Source organism: Monosiga brevicollis, genomic scaffold, assembly GCF_000002865.3.
Source record: "Monosiga brevicollis MX1 MONBRscaffold_9 genomic scaffold, whole genome shotgun sequence".
Lineage (NCBI taxonomy): Eukaryota > Choanoflagellata > Craspedida > Salpingoecidae > Monosiga > Monosiga brevicollis.
Genome location: NW_001865046.1, coordinates 749190 through 763284, shown reverse-complemented (window position 1 = coordinate 763284; position 14095 = coordinate 749190). Strand labels below are relative to the sequence as shown.

The 14095-nt window shown below is 55.8% G+C and overlaps 3 protein-coding genes across 3 annotated transcripts; 2 read left to right on the top strand and 1 right to left on the bottom strand.

Annotated features, from left to right (window-relative positions):
• Window positions 1-3230: 3230 nt before the first annotated feature.
• MONBRDRAFT_25241 (uncharacterized protein) lies at window positions 3231-7108 on the top strand (the record flags this gene model as incomplete). The annotated part of the gene is made up of 15 exons (XM_001745642.1): window positions 3231-3374; window positions 3497-3739; window positions 3873-4123; window positions 4238-4420; window positions 4507-4624; window positions 4885-4974; window positions 5061-5184; window positions 5277-5337; window positions 5460-5579; window positions 5663-5708; window positions 5865-5952; window positions 6073-6230; window positions 6383-6570; window positions 6667-6724; window positions 7046-7108. 15 exons carry the CDS (start codon window positions 3231-3233, stop codon window positions 7106-7108), a joined length of 1935 nt encoding a protein of 644 aa, XP_001745694.1.
• Window positions 7109-7196: 88 nt separating this feature from the next.
• On the bottom strand, window positions 7197-10236 carry MONBRDRAFT_36983 (uncharacterized protein; the record flags this gene model as incomplete). The annotated part of the gene is made up of 12 exons (XM_001745497.1): window positions 7197-7368; window positions 7512-7614; window positions 7715-7820; window positions 7965-8124; window positions 8259-8341; window positions 8438-8494; window positions 8585-8866; window positions 9028-9118; window positions 9253-9380; window positions 9495-9734; window positions 9946-10012; window positions 10124-10236. 12 exons carry the CDS (start codon window positions 10234-10236, stop codon window positions 7197-7199), a joined length of 1602 nt encoding a protein of 533 aa, XP_001745549.1.
• A 695-nt stretch (window positions 10237-10931) lies between these two features.
• On the top strand, window positions 10932-14029 carry MONBRDRAFT_25239 (uncharacterized protein; the record flags this gene model as incomplete). The annotated part of the gene is made up of 16 exons (XM_001745641.1): window positions 10932-11059; window positions 11163-11243; window positions 11421-11482; window positions 11602-11714; window positions 11836-11925; window positions 11991-12111; window positions 12176-12207; window positions 12302-12387; window positions 12480-12594; window positions 12746-12831; window positions 12854-12934; window positions 13109-13217; window positions 13318-13412; window positions 13520-13574; window positions 13674-13792; window positions 13906-14029. The coding sequence occupies 16 exons, from the start codon at window positions 10932-10934 to the stop codon at window positions 14027-14029; spliced, it is 1497 nt and encodes a 498-aa protein (XP_001745693.1).
• Window positions 14030-14095: the final 66 nt, after the last annotated feature.

Below are 14095 nucleotides of genomic sequence, written 5' to 3'. Positions count from 1 at the left end.
TGGTCCCCCCCCCCCCCCCCCCTCACCTGCACACTCGCAAATCTGGGGTACCCGCGCGCACACGCTCTGCCCGCAAGTGCATTGGCTGGTCTACATCAAGAGGATCGCTGCGCCTCAAGCTTCTGTCCAAGCCTGCAATCACCAGCCACATGGACAATCTCGCCAGTCTTGTGAACCACTACACCAGGCAGAACAGGGATCTGCATCAGCAACCAGGCGCACCAATTCGTCTTTCAACCCAGGTACTGGCTACTCGTGTTCGAGCCCCCGGAACAGCCCCGTCAAATTGTTCACCCCTCCCCACTCCCCGCTCTCTCCTCATTCGGGGGTGGTGCTGCCATCCATCATGCACCAGCCTCGCCTTCCTGACGCAACGGCCCTTTTTGCTTTGAGGATAGCTCCATGTTGTCGTCAGCCAGTGTCAGCTGACACTCCTTGCCATCCGCACCAACCGCTGGGATCTGGTATCCCTCTTACCCCACCACAATGAGCTCTTCCAGGCTCTACTGGCAATCCTCGAGCGTATCCAAGCCCGCCAACACCGAGCACTATGGCTTCATCACCGCCAGCCTCTGACTACTGCCGTCCTTGTCCTTATTCAGGTTTGGCGATTTGCTCGGCCCCATCTCGGTCTCTCTTATACCCTCCCCGCAGCGGCTTCTGCTGGGGCCAACATGGCAACATCTGCACACTTGGTGGCCCAAGAGACATGTACTCGGCATACCCAAGCACCTGTGACCTGACGCTTGCGCGTGCTGTCCCATAGACGGCCATGGCCGAGGTGCCCACGCCCCTGCTTGGCCAACAAGCACCTGGAAATCTGACCCCTGATGCTCTGCATACATGGGCCGTCTATCCCAACCTTCTCAAACTTCTTCCAGCGAGAGCCTTGAGTTGGCTTTTGGTCTCCCGGCGTGCCACCCTTGAGCCAGAAACCCTGCGTGCCATCTTGGCCAGCCTGCGCGTGCCCTACTTGAACCTCTGGCGTGAAGTAGGTAGCCTATGTCTTGTTATTGTGCCACTTTCATTCTCATTGAAAGCACAGATTGAAGCCTAAGCCTGAATAAACCAAAAGTTCACCTCTGTGCTATATCAGTTCCTCTCATGGTATCACTACTTGTCTTCATCCCTGATCGTTTCGCACAGTTGGAGCGGCTCTGCTGTCTCGCCTTGCTTCAAGGTCATCCTTCCCGTCCCAACGTGCCCGAGAGCTTTGAGCAAGGCGCTGAGCTCCTTGCGCACTTGGGCGACCTGCTCGGAACGGTGCTGGATGAAGCAGGCCCAGCGCTTTGGGTGTCCGACCCGCAGCCCGCGTGCCTCTGGTCCTGTCCATGTCAAACCTTAACCGAGCTGGCCCCCAGCACAGAGACCATCCCCTCGCGAGGTCTCGATATTTATGACGCGTACGTGGTTGGCTCTCAAATTAGGCGCCCTTCCCGTGCTAGCAATGCCTCCCCTCTGTTAATCCTATCAGCTGTCTTTCTCACTGCCCGACTCGCCACAGCGTTTGCCCTCGACCAAAACAGCTACTATTGCTGCTGGCTTTTGATGCTTACGCCCTTTTATTGGTGCAGAACGGCGCCATCTCGCAGGTCTGAGGCCACAGCTCTCGCACCCGCGCGCTCATCTTTCCCGCGCACCGTAACCACCAACGGGTATAACCTCACCCTTGGTGGCTGCCCTATTGTTGCCAGGCGTTGCAAGTGACAACCGATGCGGCCGTGTGGCGAACCGAATTGGGCTTGGGGCGCCACGTCGTTCCCACAAACGTGCCCCACAGCTGGTTTCAGACTGCCTTGCTCGGTAAGCCCACTCTCCCCTGCAGGTGGCCATTTAATGGACTTGCCTCGAGCCGTGTCCTGACGCGAGAGCCAAACACCACTTGAGTGACCTTAGCACGATCTAGCAGTCTGGCTGCTGGTGTTCATCCCACCAAAGACTTGGAAGCTACCCACCGACCACTGCACCATGTAGCCCCCTCTATGACCGATGAGCCGGAAGCTCATGCTTCGCCGGCACCGGCGGCTCTATCTACCTTTCCTGATGTCAGCCTCCTCGCCTTGGCGAGTCCCGCACGTCAATCCTTACCGGCCACCCCGGCCCCCTGTTCGCCCGCCCTATCTTCTGCCCCCGTCACGCCTGCGGAGCCGATTCCTTGGCTGGTTGGCACACCTCTTGGCCCCGTGTCCCCCGATGCCCTGAGCATTGCAGCTACCCTACCTTCACCCACCGGCTCTAACCCGGACGACCGGTTGCAGCGGCCTGCCGCCCCCGTCTCATCGTCGTTTCTCCGCCGCGCCATATTGGCGCGCACCATATTTCGAGCTGGCCAGTCATCGCACCATCGCACTCTGCGCGATGCCAACTGCGCAGCGCCAGCCACCCCCTTGCATCATCCTCTCCGTCGCGTTCAGGGTCTCACCTATCCCTTGGCAGCTGACGAGAACACTTGCCCCTCCGATGCCAAGCCGTGGCACACATCTGAGCTCGTTCCCGCGCCCTTGACCATGACAAACCTGATGGAGGCACCAGAAGCTGAAGCGCCACGTGATGAGAGTTTAGCAGATATACAAGAGCCTCTCTACATGTCCATGACCCTCCATGGAGACCAGGACCTCCCAACTCGCCGCCAATCGCGACTGGGTCGGGTCTGGTCACGCCTCCGGCATCGTGCTACCTCGGCTGCTTCAAGAAGCAGTGGTGCCCCAAACCTAACACCTGATGACTAGTATCTTCTCTCTTTCTCTTTCTCTCTCTTTCTCTCTCTCTGTGCTAAAAGGATTAGCCTGACCGTCAATACCAGTGAGAACCCGAGTTCTGACCGTATCTTTTGCCCAAGCGCCCAGCCCACCCCAATTCAAGCAATTCGACTCGACATGATGACAGCCATGAAAACAAGTCTGAAACAAACAAAAGACAGGAAAAAAAAGAAAAAAAAAAAAAAAGAAAAGATGTGTGAGCTTGCTTTGTCAACGAACAGCTTGAAGCAGTCATGTGTTTGGCCGTTAAACCCCGTTGTCGGTTTGTCGACAAAAAAAGGCAGTTTTCCCGCCAAAACTGAGTCAGCAACCCTGATTTTTTTTTTTTTTTCTTTTCTGGTTGGCCTTTTTGGCAGTGTGAGGCCGGCAGATGCGGATGTGAAGGAGCGATTGCTTGATGGCCCCAGCTTCCACATGACTTGAAAAGCTGCAATTATCTGCGCCCTCTTCCCAGGCGCCCAAAACGTCAAGATGGCTGCACCAGCCGACGACAATATCTTTCGTATTCTAGTCGCCACGGACATGCATCTGGGGTACGCCAAAAACGACCCGACACGAAGCCTCGACAGCCTTGAAACCTTGCAAGAAGTATTGGAACTGGCCATCGGTAACAATGTGAGCAGATGATTTGAGCTCTTACACCTGAATTCTTTTGGCTTTGCGTTCAAGCGCGCACGGCCGAGTCGCGAACCACCCATTGATCTCAACAGTCATCTGCTCCTGCGGCGTGCCTTTAGGTGGACTTTATGCTATTGGCCGGCGACCTTTTTCATGACAACCAGCCGCCGCGATTTGTATTGCACCAAACCATGACCCTCTTTCGCCAGTTCTGCCTGGGTGACCGGCCCTTGCGTTTCCAGGCCCTGTCCGACCCCACAGATAGCATCAAGACGGCCTTTGGCTACAACTTTGAAGATCCCAATTACAATGTCAGCCTCCCCGTCTTTTCTATCCACGGCAACCATGACGATCCCCAGGGTGTACGTTTCGTGCCTTGCCCAACACCCAACACGCGCTGCCAATGCCATGGTACCAATGGCGTGGGCCCTGGATCCTTGAATCTGGACATTCACAGACCATGCCCCGGCTCTGCCTCGCGCTCCCTCCACGCAGGACGCTGGCCTCTGTGCTCTCGACCTCTTGAGCTCTGCCAACGTGATTAACCACTTTGGCCAAGTCATGGACCTTGACAAGATCCATGTCGTTCCCATCTGCCTTCAAAAGCAAAACACAAAGTTGGCCCTCTACGGCATTGGCTCAATCCGCGACGAACGTCTCCATCGCATCTTCTTGGAACGTCGTATCTCTTTTGCCCAGCCCGAGGGCGACAACTGGTTCAAAATTCTTGTCATCCATCAAAATCGGTCTGTCTGCCCCAAGGCGTTCTCTGCCCTGTCTGCTGAAGATGGGAGCACCCCGCGTCGCGCATGAGCGTCGCCGGGCGGCGCCACCACTTACCTTGCTCGTTGCCGCCGTAGAGTCAAACACGGCGAGAAAAACTACATTCCTGAATCCTTTCTGCCCGCTGACATGAACCTGATTGTGTGGGGCCACGAGCACAAGTGTGAGATTGAGGTCGTCTCTCAAGAAAACCGACCGGCCATCACTCAACCGGGCTCCACCGTTGCCACCGCTCTCAGCGCCGGCGAAGCTGAACCCAAGTCAGCCCCCTACCACGCGACCCTGGCTTGACCTGGGGTGTAAGTCTTCCATGCTGACTGATATGGCTAATTTCTGACCGTGGTAGGCATGTTGGCATCCTGGAAGTTGCGTTGCGGGGCGAGGACCCGTCGTCTTTGCAACCAAAGTATCGACTCAAGAAAAAGCCCCTGCGCACCGTGCGTCCCTTTGAGTTTGCGGACATGGTACTGGATGAGGAGGACGACCTTGGACCTGATTGCACGACAGCCGTTCTCGAAAGCTTTTTGGACTCCAAGGCAAGCTCTCTCAACTTGACATTTATGCCGGGGGGGGGGCGGGGCGTTCTTGATGTTGTTGTGCGCATGCGCAAAGATGAGCTTTGTCACTTGATTCATTGCACGTTTTTGTATTTCAATACCTGTTGCTATTCTCTTCCAATCATTTTGTCTGTGGTATGATCGCAATCCGTTACTGGACTCGACAGGTGCATGAGCTGATCCGGCGGTCGGCGGAAAACTACCAAGCCCGTTTCGGCGACGCAGATGCCATCAAGCTACCTTTGATTCGCTTGCGCGTAGGTGGCGCTGCAAACCACGTCTCTATAGCCCCATCGCCGGCTGTCGTAGTTCATGGTGCACGCATGACCATGCTTCGTACTAGGTCGACTACTCAGGGGGCTACCCGACCATCAGCTCCCAACGCTTTGGACAAAAATACGTAGACAAGGTGGCCAATCCAAAGGACATCCTCCTCTTCCATCGCCGCAAACTGCGCTCAACCAGCAGTGAGTTTTACGAGACTAAGTACCTTGCTGTCCCTTATTGTGGCGTTGCCAGATTTGATGCCTTTCTGCCTGTCGGGAAAATCCTCACTTAGATATTCAAGGATCAGCCACCGACCCCATCGATGATCGACCGCTTCGCCCTGACGCAGCCCAGTATGTGATACCACCCCAGCCGCAAGATTCAACTCGGTGTTTCGTCTTGGCGTGATTGATTTAGCCATTTGACGCTCCTCTTGTTCTCGAACATGTTCTCATGTTGAATTGCTTCTCCGCAGAGTTGCCATCAGCGACCTGTTGCAGTTGGATCGCATGCAGCTGCGAGTTCTCCGCCCGGAGGGTCTACGACGCGTCTTACAGAAGTTTGTGGAGCACGAGGAAAACTCTGCCGTGGCCGAGTTAGTATCGTTCTGGACTCCTCAAGCCTGGCCCAGATCAGGCTGGCCCTTACCCATCTGCTGTCACTCTTGGGCACTTGCAGATATGTCAAGACCGAGCTTATTCAGCAGCGCCACTTGAGTGAGGATGTAAGTATCTTGATCAGCTCCAAGTCAACAGGAGTAGTTTGACGCGATCCCTGCATGGAATACGCTCTCTTTCGCTGGCGGTTGCTCAATGTTGCCTTGCTTGCACATGGCCGTGGTGCTTGACTGTTCTTTTGCACACTCACGGACACATTGCAGTTGCCTGAGGTTGATGAATTACGACCTGCCGCTCTCGAGGATCCCCCACCGACCTCAGCCGCCGGCTCAAGTCGCACATCACGTGCAGGTACATCGACTCGGGCTGCACCTTCTGGACGAGCGCGTGCGGGTCAAGGTTCAGTGGACACAGCTGCAGTAGTGGCGCCAGCACCCACCCGCTCGCGAGGGCGGACTTCTTCCCGTTCAGCACAAGCTGGTGGCACACGAAACAGTATCAATGCTGCCCCGCGCCAGCGAGGCGGCTCTCGCGCTTCAGCTAGTTTGACGGTGCAACGAGCCTCGGATGCGACGCCTATGTCTGCCAACGATGCAGCACCCATCTTTCAACGAGCTGCAGCTCGTCAGGTCAGTCAATCCCCTCTTTCCAATCTCACACTAGGAGCCAGAGCATGTCCAGATCTTGCGCGTAGAAAACTGCCTGATCAATTGCTTGCATCTTGCTCATCTGTTCCTTGTGGCTTGTTCGTGTGGTCTCAATGGCTTATTCGCTGGGACAGCGCCGTCAACCCGTTGAGAAACGCGGCGCTTCTCCCACCTCTCATGGAGCGACATCAGATGATGCCATGACGACCCGCCATTCAGACGTGGAGGATGATGAAGACCACATGGACTCTGACGACGCAGCTTCACTGGCCCCGAGTGCCGTGACGCACGTGACGGATATAAGCCAAGTGTCTCGCATCGGGTAAAACAGTCTTGACTGCTTGTATGTGCGGCTGCCTCGCATCCTTGATTGAGCTGATTGTTTATTTGGACGCGTCGCTGCACGTACTTATTGCAGGGCTTCAACCCAGTACCTGCGCACCCAAGGCAAACGTGACGATGGCTTGCTTGATCAAGTATGTTGTCTTTCTTTCCCCCTCCCTCTTCTTCTCCAGTTTGTTGGATGAGATTGTCGCTCGATTGGCTTGGGACGATCCGGAAACATCACTTTAAGTTTGGGGTGATAAGCATTCCATCTGCCCCCACTCATTGAAGAAGACAAATCAAAAAAAACAGGCGGGCACGCTGACCGCATCATCACAAGGCAGAACCAAAGATTGAGACTATGGGAGATTCAATGCTGCATGGAAACCCAAGGCTCCGCGCATTCATTGCCTATTGTCGCTGCCTCACTTCTCAAACTCCAAAGACTCACTTGCTTCGGGCATTTGCCACAGGAGAGTGACGACGAGGACTATCAAGCAAGACGCCGCAGCCGCAAGCGCAGCAAACGTCGTTAAGAAAAATTGAATCAAATTGACCTGGCCCGACGCGAGCACTGCACTTTGAAGCCTGTTTTGAAACAGCAACTGAGGTGGCGTGGCCTTCTCACGCAGGAAATTGTAACAGGATATCTGTTGCGACCTCCAAGCTGTTTCGAGAGATGCGCAGGGCCTTTGCGGCCGCCTCGCGTTCAAACCCCATATTCTGCAGCTCAAGCAGCAAGACCTCATCTGGGGCCACTCCAGCGACGCGTTGATCCCCGGTCGAGACAGTTCGGCTGGGCAATGTCGGGTGCAGCAGCGTGGTCAGGAGAACAAATGGCTGTAGGCCCATAAAGAAAGAGATACATTCCAAAGACCGGGTGGCAGTAGTCCAGACAGCTCAAGCCAAGACAAGGGAAGGGATAGCCCGGCAACCTACCGTGGAGGTGTTCCCTGTGACGCAGAGGGAACCGGGGGCGGACGTCGGTGATGGATGGGTACGCCTGCAGAGGCAGGTCGCGGTGGCGGAGCGGCGATAGAAGCTACAAGTTGAAAGCGAGGACGTTGATGAGGGTGAATGAAAGTAGAAAGGAGAGACGCAGAGAAACACACACACAAGAACACGCGTACGAAATGCTATACCTTGAGCGATGACAGCATCAACATCTTCGAGATCGTTGTCAACCTCGCTATTGTCATACAGGCCCTCCAAATCGCCATCCAGATCTACTTCATCGTCGTCTTCACCCTATATGATGGGCGGCTGGTGAGAAAGGCGGTGACGATGGGAAGAGCAAGGCGGGGCGGGTATTCGACAACAACACTGCCGCCTGGCACGACGCAGAAGCTCTGACAGGTGTTGCCACATGAGTAGATCTAGGGCAAGACGTACAAAGGGATTAAAAGGCTGGATGGTGACGCTTTCCGTGCTAAGCACTTGTTTGCGGCAAAAGGGGCAGGTTGTTGCGGAGGAGGTTGGTGTATTGCTGGAATCAATCCACTTGCGCAAGCACTGGTGGCAGAGCAGGTGCCCGCACGGATCAATGCGTACGCTGTTGCACAGAGGTACCCAGGCACGCAAGTGAACGGTAAGAGAAGATGGGCACGCTTGAATAGGACATGCCAAGGCGCGACAGGTGATCTGGATGGCCAGGTTGCGAGCGGGATCCCACAAAGCGAGGCGTGCCTCTTGAAGTTGGAATTGCAAATTTTGCACACTTCAAAGGTCGTGTCAATTTGGCAGTAAATGTCGTATTGTTCTTGCGTCACCTGGTGTCATCAGGAGAGCAGAAGAGATGAGGTTGGCGACTTGAGTTGGCTGCCGGGTGCAGCTCGTAATAATCTGCAGTGCAGTCAAGTTCACACCTTGATGCGCTCTTGTGGTGTCACGCTGATTTGCTGTGCAATGTCTGGGTTGGCATCCTGTGCAATTACGTCCATTCAGTGGGGTGCCGTGAGCTGCTGGATGCAAACACTCGTCAATGCGCGCGGATTTTGCGTGAGACCTCTCACCTCGCCGTTGGGATACAAAAAGGTGCCTTGCTCGGCACCGTCAATCAAGGCCTGATACAGGGACTTGCTCTGGGGGATGGTCTGCACAATCTGGCCGTCTTTGGCCACAAACCCGATGGCCCATTGACCGAGGCGAGTGCAGCTCAGGCGGAAGACGTAGGACCCAGGCTTGTGGCGGTGATTGCTCAGGGTGGCTTCGACCTCATCGTAAGTGATGAAGGCTTGGTACGCCGGGTGGCGGATGGCAATCAGGCTCCAGTTGTTGATGAGCTGCTTCCATGGCTGGAAGAGGCGCGTGAAAACGTCAAACTCAAAGGCTGAGATGTGATCGTTCTCCGTAATGTCCTACATTAACACGGCGCGCAGAGGAGCACACAAGGGTGGGTACATCAGAGGTACGCGCCGAAGGAGGGGGGCAGGTGGGCAGAGGCGCGTCCACTGACCATGGTCTTCTTCAAGGCAGCCTCCTCTGGTTCGCCAATTTCGTGCACCTTCTTCAGCTGATGGAGAAATTCTCCCCATGGCACGATGGAGCTGGGCATGAAAGCAACACGGTTGGTGCAATGAGAACGAACAACCAATATTCAGCAGAACGCTTGTGGAGGGTTACCCAGGGCAGCAAGATGTGACATCAAGGCTCGCTCGTCAAGAGGGTGCATGGGGCACACCGATGAGGGAAGGCCGCGTTCCAGAACTCGCGGGCACCAATCTTGACGATAAGAAAGTCTGCATCAAGCTTGGCGTCCTGAGTCAGGCTTTTGAAGTCGGCGAGCATGTGAGAGAAGACGAGGGTCAACTGCGTGCAAAGCCGAGGTCAAAGGGCAGGTGAGGGTACATCTTTGGTGTGAAGCAGCATAAGAGAGTGCGTGCCCTGCTGGTGAGCCACACGAGGGTGTGGGTATGGACCAACCCGATTGAGTTCACGCCGATCTTCAGATTGCTCATCCTCCATGCGATCGCCGGCTTCCTTGAAAAGGTTGCTCGCCCGCTTGCAGTGCGACAGGAATTTGATCAGGAAGATGGAGACGAAAGCGTTTTGTCGTAGGGCTTCGAGGGGATTGCGCTCAAAGAGGGCGTGCAAGTGTTCGCGGGTGTCAAAAAGTATGCCTTGCAGGAAGGGCGGACTGTTTTTAAGATTCAGGCGCGGATTCTACGGCCAAGGCGACGTCCCCAGAGGGCGGGGCATGACCAGGTGGGATCAGGACGATGCGGGGGGAAGGGGGCGTTGACCATGCCAAAAGGCCAACTTTTGGCGAGCGAATCGCAAGAGTAGGCGCAATTGCGGGTGTGATCCCGCGTGAGTGCGGGTGTGATCCCGCGTGAGTTGGGTGCGGCTTTGTGGGCGAACGCGTTGGTTGTACCTGACACAGCGTGATGAGTCGTTCGGTGTTCTTGTCAATGCGCAGCAGGGTCTTGGTGTCAATGGTGCTGTGATGGCAAGCCACGATTTGCGCGCGCGCGTGCGTTTCAAGTCATGAGCGGGCTGGTTCGGCATTCGGTTGGTAACCCCGCCCGCCCTCTCGAAGGGAAAACACCTACTTTTGCCAATGGGCAAACGGCGAGGCCTCAGCCTCGTCGCGCTTGAGCTTTGAGCGAATCCATTGCTTGGCCTTGGCCGCAGACTGGCTGATGCTACTAGTCCGCTGCGCCATGCCGCTGTACGGCGCGCGTGCGCGGGGCGATGATATGATACTTGAACCGAACAACCCCCGCTGCCCTCTTACCATCAAGCAGCAGCACAGAGAGAGAAGAGAGAGAGAGAGAGAGAAGAGAGAGACAGCAAGAAGAGAAGAGAGAAGACCGCGAGAAGAGGAGAGAAGAGAGAAGAGACACAGAGAGATACAGAGAGACACAGAGACACAGAGAGAAGAAAAGAGAGACGCAAACACAAAAACAACAAAAAAGGCGGAGAGGGACAACAGCACACAGAATAAGCAAAACAAGTGTAAGTATTATACTTACGAGGGGCACAGGGGCAGTAATTTAGATTATGGGCACATGCCTGTGTTCTCGGAAGTTAACAAGCGCGTCTTCTTCCATTTTTTGGGGGGTGTGTGGGGCGCAAACGGCAGCCGAGGGCTTGTTGATGAGAGGAGAAGGGACGGACCACTGCAGAGAGCGATCCAGGACCGTGCTAGTATCCAGCTCGGAGGATACGGATCTACTTTCACAAGTCTCATCCTGTAGATTGTGAGGTCAGCCGCATCTCGTCGCAGTGGCAGTGGTTCACCTTTGGATCTCATCGGCTTTTGCTGAAACCAACAGACCCTGCTCCGCGCTCCGTCTGGACTCTGGCACAGCGTCAAGAACCCGGTGGGCCCTCTCCCCGGTGCCTAAAAGATACAAGATGGCATCTGTTACGGCCAGCTCCATCTACAATGAAGATCTCATGCGCCGCGCCCGCGAGCAAGCCCATGCCATGAAGGAGTTGTCCGGCTACACCCGCTATGATGTCATGCGCGAACTCGGTGGAAAGTACGTGCCCAGGTCCTTTTGCTTGCGTACTTCTGGAGCAGGATCCCTTGCCCTGCCCCCTTGCCCCTGTTCCTTGTTTTGACCTCCAACAAACTTGAAATAGGAGTGACTTTAGCGATTGCCTCCGCCGCTGCTACATGAGCCTCATGGATTTTCGTGACCTGGATCTGGTCTCAGCGATGCGGTACGCACGACAAACCCTCCGATGCCGCGAATCATCACCTCGCTGTGGGAACTCGCCCAGTGAACGCGCGTTGTGTCAAGTCCCATGTTCACCTGCATTCCATCCCCATCGCCTGGCCTCCCGCCGTGCCTCGATCCATCTTGACCACAACGCCCCTCATGCCATGGCCTTCCTCAGGGTGTTGCTGCAGCGGATCGTTCTCACGGGTGAAGCGGCTGAAGTGGATCGCGTCCTTTACGGTACAAAGTTTTCGTGTGATCCTGGCATGGCTTGTTGCATGGGGTCCCTGACATGCTCGGGAATATTGCTGCCGGCTTGCGCCGTCCTCTGACAATGTCTTGTTCAAACCGTCGTGCAGCTTTTACAGAGCGCTACCATGAGCAAAATGAACCCGATTGCACAGCTGACGCCATGCATGTGCTGGCTTCGGCCACCGTTCTCCTCAACAGTGATCTTCACTCCCGCAATCGAGTGCGTCGGGCTCGCTGTGCACCGGCATTCGCTGGCGCCTCATCCCCAGTCTGCGAACTGGCTTTGCTTTGCTCATTTGCCATGCCACGTTGGTACCAACAATACTGGGGACCCATCGCAGAATGGCAAGCCCATGACCTTTCGTGCCTTCACCCAGAACCTCAGTGGCATGATGGATGGGGCTGACTTTCCCATGGATACCCTGCGCAAGGTCAGGTCCATCTCAACGCTACACTCGACAAAGCCTAGTCTAACCTCTGCGACGACCCGGCATAGGTTTATGACAGCATCCGCAACGACGAGCTGATTCATCAGACGGACGACGTCCAACAAGCCGGAGGTGAATACCGTTTGCTTACGCCTGCCCGGCACTGTCACAATCCCCTCCGGGCTTCGGGTGTGTTGCGCGCGCCTTGCTGGACTTGACTTTTCGTTTTCTTGCTCCTCGTATCCCCTGGCAGAGCTGGATCCCGCTGCACGTAGCATTACTGCGGTGCGTACAAAGGGCAACTGATTGGATGAGACAACTATTTGGCTGGCTGCTCGAGTCCCAGCCTCACGTTTGTCTATTTATCTTGCCCTCCCAGGCGCCGAAGCGCCCGGACATGTTCCTTCGCATTTTCTACTCGGATGAGCCCATTGGCCCAGCCAAGCTGACCGATTTTGTAGTTCGGTACGTCCATGAACCATCCGTCGTGCTTGTCATAAGCGCCGACACTCTCTGGAATAACAACGCATGGCTGTAAACATTCGGAAATGGTGCAGGAAGGACCTCACCACGATTGGAGGCACGCGCTGCCGCCGAGGCCAACGCGGTTGGCACCAACTGTATGCCGCTCTTCATGGCCATCGTCTCGTCTTTCATGAACCCAAGTATCAGGTCCGTCACCCGCGCCCTCTTCTGGCCTCTAGCCAACAAACAAACGCGAGTCTCACTCATGCGGCCAACTTGCAGCCGCTGTTGCCCTCTGATTCAACGCGCAACATGTACGACGCCATCAACATCCGTCATGGGCTGGCCACGTGCGTAGCGCGCATTGGGAACTGAAATCAACCAAACCCGTCCCTCCGCCCGTACCCACGCCAGCAGCTTACCACTGGACGTGACTCGTGCCTGGTTTGACACACCCACCACGCAGCGCGGCCCTGGACTACGAGAAGCGGGATTTTGTCATGCGCCTGCGAGTGGGCTCTGGCCAATCGCTGCTCATGCAGCTACCGTACGTTTGGGGAGAGAACAGCCTGGCCTTGAAGTGTTGCCGGGTTGTTGGGATGCTGATGAGGCCTGGCCTGTGTGAGGGGCTTGTCGTTCCTGGCATGCATCTCAACCTTGTGCTGGCCACCGACCCCGTGGTTTGTGCTCGGCGACTCGCTCTTGATGCTGGTCCTCCTAGATCCGTCGATGCACTCAAGGCATGGATCAAGGCTATCAATCGGGTTGCCGCATTTGAGTCGGCGCCTCCCTTGCCGGCTCCCGTCACCGCAGCTCGACATGGTTTTCGGGTACGTCTGCTCGCATGCTTTTTTTGAGTCGAGTTTTTGGTTCATTGCATTACGTTTGATGGCCGCGAACGCTCAAACAATGATGTTGACTGGTACTTAGACGCCCATCATGCCTGAGTCGAAAACAACGGAGACTCCTATTGAAATGCGAGCACGCTATCGTAGCAACATTGCCCGTACCCGCAAGCAGCTCCAGTACGATAAGAACCCATGGTGCCGCTGCGTCATCTCGCGCCCATGCTTGCTGATCGCATCTACCCGTCCTCTTCCCCTCCCCGCTTTCTGTTTTCTCCTCCGTCCAGGACGCATCGCGAGCGCGAGCAAGAGTTTAAAGCGGAGGGTCGCACCACCTTGGAGGTATGCCCAGTTGAACCGATGTGGGCCGGCGCGGGTCGCATAATGAGACTCGCACCGTCAAATCCTGGCACTGACTTCAGACCTCTTTGCCATTGATAGTATTGGCGTGACAAGCTCGACTTTTTGGAATATGACCTCCAACGGCAAGAGACGTACCTGCGTCTGCTCGAAGACGAGCTGGGCGCAGCAGGCCAGCTGGCCTCAGAGGCTGAAGCTCCGTACGTGCCCGAGGTTTTTAATCGGCCTCGCTCCAACTCGCTTCATCGATATGGCTCCACAAGTGGCAGCGGGAACCATCTGACTCGCCTGCATATCGGGACGGCTTCTCTAGGGATGAGACGGTGACGTTTCAGTTTCGGCACGTGAGCGAGGCGCGGAGCTCTGCCAAGTCGCAGGCCCGATCAACGCTACGCCTCCACTCCTCCGATGACAGCGACCGTCTATCTTGGGTGTAATGAGACCTTCTAGGGGCTCCGGGGCTCGCCCCGACTCTTGTCCCCATTGGCCTTCATCGCCCCACA